The sequence below is a fragment of the Perissodus microlepis genome, chromosome 3, assembly GCF_051167445.1.
Source record: "Perissodus microlepis isolate ML-2025 ecotype Zambia chromosome 3, ASM5116744v1, whole genome shotgun sequence".
Classification (NCBI taxonomy): Eukaryota; Metazoa; Chordata; class Actinopteri; order Cichliformes; family Cichlidae; genus Perissodus; species Perissodus microlepis.
Window position 1 is genome coordinate 17,549,747 of NC_140463.1, and position 8,555 is coordinate 17,558,301.

Sequence of the window (8,555 nt, forward strand, 5' to 3'; positions counted from 1 at the left end):
CAGGCCTGGAGTGGATTTGAGGTGATATATATGCTGTGATGTGTAAGAAGATGTGTTGTGTTAAAAGTGTGACACTGGTCTTTTGACCTAGTTTCATATGAGAAGGGTAATAAAATAAAGGCAAGTGAGTGGTTCTGTTTTTCCAGTTTTGAGACTGACCTTTGTGCTGCCATTTTCTGTGGCTAGACAAGCTTAATGATGGCATTATCCTTGTCAAATGGGGATAGATACATACCATTGTCTTGGACACCCCTGGGTGAGGAAACTTTTGTGCAGTAATGTACATGACATTTCACACAGGATATACAGAAACATGAAGTATTATTAGTGAGTGTTCTTAAAGACCACAAAGTAGAAACAGGAAGCAAGCAACCCACTTGTGCACACAAGCCTTAAGATATTCACTTAAGATGTGAGGGCAGGAAGGATGGCTGCAGAGCACAACTTGTCTGGACTTCAAAAATGCTAAAATGTTTAAATCAATTAAAAGATCTCTTTGAAAAATCCGTTTCAACAAATAAAATTGGACAACGGTCGAGGCTCATCTAAAATACTGGAGAAAAAACTATGAAAAAACAAAAGGAAAAAAGAAGACATGCATGCAAGCTGCAGAAAGTAATTTTTTATTTCATTGTGGTGTTTTACTTCATGGACCAGTCATACTTGGGTTTGAGTAGACAGACTGCAGAAGTAGCAGCATCTGTGGGAGTGAACCATCCAACTTCCTCTTCCTTGTACAAGTGATTCACTCTGAATTTACTCCATTATAATTTGTCGGATTGACCTCAATGGTTACAGCTTGTTTTTTTTTTCTTTTGTTCTGTTATCAAGCTGGTGACAGAAACAACTTTTTTTGGAATAGGTAAGTTTCTTTCATCTTGTTTAATGAAAAACCACTGACCTTATATATATATATATATATATATGGTCAGTTTTAATGCAAATAACATTTACTTTGCAAAAACAATTTAAACTGGACTTTTTTTATTAGAGATGGAACAACTTAACTCTAAAAATGGTATATTAAAAACAAATTAGCCATAGTCTGATCTACTTTAAGTCTACAATAGTTATGCTCATATTTTATTACTGAATTACTGCAATTCTAATGAAAATATATAAGAAAATTCAAAATTATCCTCAGGTGGAGTTAATTTAAGTGTAAACTGTTGGACTGTGTTGGTACATTTACACGTCACATGACACAAACAACAGTAAATAACTATAGGTTAAGCAGTATGCAGGTTTGTATTGTGTTATCTATGGTTTGTGGGTATGGTAGTTGCAATTCTGTATTTTTCAGAGTTTGGGTATCTACTTCCATGTACTTTACACTACATGTTTTCTGAGAATCCATAGCATGAAATAACTTTAGGCTGATGAGTGACTAGAAAGTAGAGGTTAAGCAGTATTAAAGCAGGCAAGTTATTTTATTTTGAACTTAATCAGCAACTGCTCTAGGTTACCAAGCAAGCAAGCAATATTTGTTTATGACCAGAGTCAAAAAGTGTTACATACAAGGTAACCTTTATGTAGCACCTCATCTCTGCTGCTTCATATTTGTTCCCTAAAATGGCGCCATCTGCTCGGCCTAATGTCAAGAAAAGAGTTTTTGGGGGTTCTTTTAATCAAAATGGTTTGGGGGGGGGGGGGGGGGGGTTAAAAAAACAAACTAACTGTATATTAAAGTGACACTAACGTAGGTATGTCCATGCCATCACCTATGGATATCTGTAAATCTAACCCTTTGCCATGACATGTAAATACACTGGCTAAGCATCATTTTTAAATGTGAACAGTGAAGCTTCAAATGGATGACTGTGGGCGTCTCATATACGGCCCCTGGGCCACACCCAGCTCGTGACACAATTATATCTGGCCTTTGAGATAAATTCATGTGTCATGCGTTGTTAATGGCTCGTTGGTATGTGAGATCTGAAACTTCAGCCTTGCTAAAAATCCATGCAGACAGGGGAGGGAATTTTTTTTATGGGCACACCATGCAGCCAATCACATGCAAAGACAGACTGGGGTCATGCCAATATGTGGAAGAAGGAAGGGGGGTAGACATTCTGAAGACACCGAGTGTAGTGGTACAGGCCAGGTAGACAGAGAGAAGGGGAATGCATACGTGTTGGGAAAAAGTGAAGAAATGAGAAAAAATGTAAAGTGAGCATCATCTGGCTGCAATTCAGTGACATTGGAGACTTCAAAGCTGGGTGCAGAATTTATCAAATTAGGAGCTGGCTATTTTTATTTTCAGTCATTTTCCAATGTGAAGGACAAAAGGTTTCATACTTGTCCAGGCCTTCAATCTCATTTGTTCCCCCTAGTAGTAGTAAATGTATATAAAGGCTTTTATGAAAACACTGAATAAAAAATTGCTTCCTTGAAAAAGACTAAATGTACAGATCATTATTGAATATTACATAAAATAAACAATATAAAAACTATATACAAAGTGTCTTTGAATACCAGACGTCATGTTGTTGCTATCTGTGGTGTGAACGCTGAATGGTTATGAGTAATTTCTTCTCCTGTCATTTTCAGATGTTATGAACAACTATTTTTTTTGCCCCTTCCAAGTTTGTCAGAAAACTGAAGTAAACAACATTTCAACATGCTAGCTACAGGAAGTATGTCTCTGCTACTCAGCTCATTTCTGTTCTGCTTCTGTTTCTATAACCCCTCACATGCTTTTTCACTGAAAAACTGCATAATTCCCTATCCTCAAAAGGAAAATAATACATCCATTGTATGCACAGACCATGACCTCACTGCTATTCCAGATGACATTCCCAGAAATGTAACATCACTGAATCTCTCCTCAAATAAGATTTCAAACATCACCTGCAAAGATTTAAGAGGTTTAGCTAAGCTCAAAATTTTAAACGCTGAAAGTAATGTGATTGTACACATTGATGATGGAGCTTTTGCAGACTTGGCAGAGTTAACGGTTCTAGTCTTGGCTAGAAATAACCTCTCAAAGGTGACAGAAAATATGTTTCGGGGTCTTTCACAATTAAAAGAATTATCTCTGAATAAAAACTTGATCTCATCCATCTCGCAGGCGGCCTTTCAGTCCCTGGTCAACATAATCTCAGTAGATCTGAGCTACAATTCTCTGTCTGAAATTGCAATTATTGCTCCAGTATTAACACTTCCACTTTTACAAAATTTGTCCATTGGGGGAAATGATTTTACTTCTTTCCAGTCCTCCGACCTGCCTTTAAATAGCTCAAACATTAGGGAACTGGATATAATTTGGTGTAAACTCAGAAAATTCAGTATTACAAAAGACATGTTTCCTCATCTGCAGTTACTGGACTTCAGGAGATGTAATAGTAAGATTGAATGGAATGTAACAAACAAAACATTCTTGAGGAGCCTAACTTCACTCTACTTGGATGGGAATAATGTTACTTTTGAGGCATACAGCAAGATGCTAAAGACTGCTGACTCACTTAAACATCTTAAACTGTACTTCATGAAAATTCCGATAAAACTTGGTCTTATAGATATTGCCTGCCAGATTCCTTCTCTACACATTCTCGATATAGGGAGTAGCAAAATTACCCACGCAAATGATAACCTGCTGCGGTCTTGCTCCCAACTTACTGAGCTTAGTTTACCTTTTAATAAGATGGAAACAATGTCTGATCATGCACTCCAATCAATGACACGGCTCAAGCACCTGGACCTGCAGAAGAACGTTTTATCCAAAGTGCCGCTTGCTCTCCGGGGACTCTCCAAATTGGAAGTTCTGGACCTGAGCTTCAATGTCATCAGCGAACTCAACAGCTCTGACTTTAATAATCTGAGGGCACTCACACACCTCAATCTAAACCACAATCGCATTTCCCGAATCACACCGCATATTTTTCAAAATCTGCCTCATTTGAAAGTCCTGAAAATAGAAACGAATGGAATTTTTTCTTTTGAGCATAGCTTCAAAGGAAATTTAGAAAAACTAAAATATTTGTATTTGAACAACAACACTTTGGCAGATTTACAGGAAGGAGACTTCAAAAAACTCCATTCCCTCGATCACTTGGAATTACAATCAGACGACAGTTGCATTGATCATTCGGGAATATTTGAAGAACTTAAAAGTCTCCAAACTCTTAAAGTGTCATGTAGGGGTTACGTAAAAGAGTATTTTAGAGGACTAACAAACTTAAATACTCTGGTCTTCCATATTACCAAAAATCAGAACATACAACATCATGCACATCCTTTCTCATATTTAACCAAATTGAAGAAACTTATTATCTTTGATAAAAGGGAAACTCACGAGGATATTCCGTCAGACGTATTTAGTGGTCTGACATCTTTAGAGTACTTATGGATGGAGAAATTTTTTATGGGGTCATTGCACCCCGACACATTTAAATACACCCCCCAGCTGAAGTCTCTGAAGATATCTAATAGTGAGATTTCAAATTTAACATCTGAAGTGTTCTGGCCTGTCCCAAACCTGACAATGCTCGACTTCTCTAACAACAAACTCAGATCTTTGGATTTCCTGGCTGATGCCAAACTGCTGGCACTCACTGGGCTGAAACTCAGCGACAATACATTGACACTAGTCAGTCAGAATGTGATCCACTCCCTCCCTGCTTTGACCTATCTGGATCTAGCTTCCAACCGTCTAACATGTGAATGCTCTAGCATTGAATTTAACGAGTGGATTCAAAACAGCAACCAGACACAGATCGTTAATGCTCACCATTACACTTGTGCATTTCCTGTGAGCCAACAGGGGAAAAAATTCCTGGACTTTGAAATCGACTCCTGTCGGATGGATGCTAATTTTCTCTGCTTCATTTCTAGCTTTTTTCTAGTTGTGCTTACTCTTCTTATATCCTTCATTTACCACTTCCTGAGGTGGCACCTCACCTATGCCTACTACCTCTTCCTGGCCTTCCTCTATGATAATAAGAGGAGGAAGAAAGGTATTCCTCACAGCTACGATGCCTTTGTCTCCTACAATGTTCATGATGAAGCTTGGGTTTACGGAGAGTTGCTTCCAGAGCTGGAGGGTCAACAGGGCTGGAGACTCTGTCTGCATCACAGAGACTTTGAACCAGGTATAGATGCTTTTCTGATGACTATGAAATGCTGGTTATGAAATGTTGATACTGACTGTTTGAGTCAAAGTCATGCTCGTTCTTCTGCATCGCTCACTTCCTCTTAATATCTTTGTCAGCAATTTAAACTTCTTTTTTTCAGACTTGGTTTGGACCCATTTCTGTTTTTCATTTCTATATTTGTTAAGTGTTACGTTTTTATACCAAGTAATGTGAAATCAGCACGACAGCCAGTGCAGAATTTTCAAAACCAGCAGACACAAATTAATCAGGAGCAAGAATTATTCTTTTAATTTCACAAAGAATTCACCTGCCATTTCTATTGTGCATTTTTTTAAACAGGTAAGCCCATTGTAGAAAACATCACAGATGCCATCTATAACAGCAGGAAGACTATCTGTGTGATCAGCCAGCATTACCTGCAGAGTGAGTGGTGCTCCAGAGAAATCCAGATGGCCAGGTATTGTCAACATCTCTGTCCTTGCACCCGATGATGTCACTATGCTCCTATGCTTATTCAACTGTCTGTTTTGTTCTGTGTGTGGTGTCTTTAGCTACCGTCTGTTTGATGAACATAAGGATGTGTTGATCATGGTGTTTCTGGAGGACATACCAGCCAAGCAGCTGTCTCCGTACTTCCAAATTAGGAGTCTGGTGAAGAAGCGCAGCTACCTGAGTTGGCCACAGGCTGTTCAGCACACTGGAGTCTTCTGGCAGAAAATACAACAAGCTCTCAAGAGAGAAGAAAACCCTGCTGAGCACAGGCACCTCCTCACTGGACACCAGAGAGTCATCCAGTGAGATTTACCCAGGTGGAAAAATCATAGATTGTATATATCAATCAATCAATCAAGTCAAAATGCAGTGAAATTGGACCCCTTCCAACCATAGATACATAGCACAAACATCACATTGGAAGACAGGTTGGAGAGAGGTAGAATGGTAAGAACAACAATGAAAAATAAACAACATCAGGGACAAAAGGAGGAAAAACAAACTCTACTCAAACTGAGCTAATAACTGGTAGAGCAGTTTGAGGACAGTAAAAAAACACCTCAGCGCAGAAAAGCACCTGAATCTTCACATCTTATACCATGTAAGAAGGATGCGACATGCAATGGGGGGTCGCCATCGCCAGCTTATTGCAAACAAACTGCATTCCAATTTCACTTCAATTTCAATGGTTCTAGAAGGGAAAACAGCCCTGTGCTGCCTTGACCTGTGACCTCAGTGAACACTTTCTGGTCTGGTGGACTTTCCTGGAGTGCCATCTGCTATTTACTATTTCTTTTTCTTTTTTTTTGCTATTAAAGTATAAATAAAACTTTTTTTCATCATTGATATGCTTGAAAGAAATGCTATGATAATATGTGTTATAACATAGCAACATAAAGCTGTAATAAAGGCAAAACAATGTTTTTACATGACAGTAGTTACATGTTTTATTTATTACATCATTTTCAGTGTTTCCATTAACAGCACCAAAAATGTTTAAAAAAAAAATCATAACTATAAATTCATAATGGTGTTGTTCTTTTCCCCCCTATAATTTATTGTGATAGGTTTAAGCACAGTACGAGATCCAAATGTTCTAGCCTAACTGCCCAGTAGCGACCATATTTTAGGTAAATTGTATTCTAATTCAAGTTACTTTCAAATCTGGGACTCTATGTCCCAGATTTGAAAGTAACTTGATAGACACCCACCTTTGACAATTAGTAGGTGTTGGGGATGATAGCCACGGTTTCAGGTCAAAGTATGTCACTTCTGTCACTGTTTACAGATAAATATTTTAAAAAGATAATAAAAAAGCTAACGTTTTATCAAACAATAACCAATGGTTTTGAAACAACTCTTGAGAAAATCTGTTCCCTCTTTAATTCTCCACAAAGAAGTCTTACCTGTGTTTTCAAACTTGATAGGCCAGTACAACTCAAACAAACAAAAAGGCTACCGAAAGGATTGTCTTTGCGTACAGATCCTGCGTATTCGTGTGTGTGTTAGAGTTTGTCACCTAAAAATTAAATACTAACAAAACAGGTTTTTGTGTGGGGCCTGCTGACAGCAGTCTCCAGCTACATCAGTGGTTCTCAGATGATGTGCTGAGGCCTTGGAATTTTTTTTTTTTTTAATATTTAACACAACATTTATAATTAAGTATATATTCATACTTTCCAGACACTCCTTTGCCAACACTGAATTTAACAAAAGAAAATGAAAAAAAAAAAAATCTGTGAGTTTTTGGTTTGTAAGTCCGAAAACAATCACAAAGGGTCTGATTGTGTGAATAAAAAAAGTATATGTTTATTATTTCAAACAGATACTTTTAAGTGCAACGGTGTAATTCATATACTTATATAAAAGGAAAGGAACGGCCAACTTTACTTCAGACTGAAGCCATAGTCGCACAGAAAGACAAGGCTGGGCTCGTGATGCATATTCTTTAATCTGTGATAAAATTGTGTTTTCAGTCACTAACTCTGCTCATATTCTTCCAAAAACACTGCACATACAATATTGGAACACATCGTAATTGTCTAAATGCCTCAGCTCAGAGAAGTCCGAATCCAGATTACCGGTACTAACTTTCAGACTAACTCATCCTGACTTGTCATTTCTGTTTCCATGAATTGACCGGTTGGATAGAGATTAGACCATTGTCCAGAAGAAGGGTGAATTGTTGGTCCAATACATCCATTAATAGACACTTTCAACTATGGAATTAAAAATAATGGACATGGTCGTTGTTTGTGCACTGCAATTTGGAAACAAAGCCAGAGAAGATTACTTGCTCCCCTCACCTGTGACTCTCTACTCATATTGGGCTTCAACGATTCAGGAAATCTGTTTTCTTAAGCTGTAGTTGTAAAGATGCAACCTTGGCTCTGACATGACTGGAGAAAAATTAGTTCACAGAAACAGGAAGGATTTGGAATTACGTTCATTCTATGATACAAAAGAAAGAGGAAACTGGCTGGAAATGTCTATTTTTAGTGGTTTCGCTTGCTATTGTGTTAAATATTGCAAGAAAATGGAAATAAAAAAAAAAAAAACTGCTCTAGAGGATGGAAGCATTAATCTCTTTGTAAGTTATTGGTGCAGCCCTCCAGTTAATATGTTCATCTCTTTAAAATACGCTACAGAGCCAGTCCAATACATCGTATCCCAGCTGCTCTGATCATGTTCTGGATGTGTTCAAGGTAGTGAGCTTGTACAAAGGCATGTATTGACTAAGTACAAGTTCTGAATTGAAAAAACACCTTCACTTCTTAAAGCTGTGAGACGTTACAATTTCAAAGTTGTAATTGTTCCACTTTAGTTATTACCAGGTATTTTAGTCTCTCCCCTGCGGATCTATTGAAGGTCTATCCTTCAAGCTCGGGTCCTCTACCAGACGCCTGGGAGCTTGAGGGTCCGGTGCAGTATCTTAGCTGTTCCTAAGACTTCGCTCTTCTAGACAGAGAT

The 8,555-nt window shown here is 38.0% G+C and overlaps 1 protein-coding gene across 2 annotated transcripts; it reads left to right on the plus strand.

Annotated features, from left to right (window-relative positions):
- Nucleotides 1–426: 426 nt before the first annotated feature.
- Nucleotides 427–6,512, plus strand: LOC146390260 (toll-like receptor 13). Of its 2 annotated transcripts, XM_084923306.1 has the most exons (5): nucleotides 439–862; nucleotides 2,551–2,636; nucleotides 5,007–5,090; nucleotides 5,433–5,550; nucleotides 5,645–6,512. In XM_084923306.1, exons 2-5 carry the CDS (start codon nucleotides 2,621–2,623, stop codon nucleotides 5,889–5,891), a joined length of 465 nt encoding a protein of 154 aa, XP_084779432.1. In that variant the 5' UTR covers nucleotides 439–862; nucleotides 2,551–2,620; the 3' UTR covers nucleotides 5,892–6,512. The 2 variants fall into 2 exon arrangements, with proteins under 2 accessions (XP_084779431.1, XP_084779432.1); XM_084923305.1 differs by having other exon boundaries at nucleotides 427–862; nucleotides 2,551–5,090.
- Nucleotides 6,513–8,555: the final 2,043 nt, after the last annotated feature.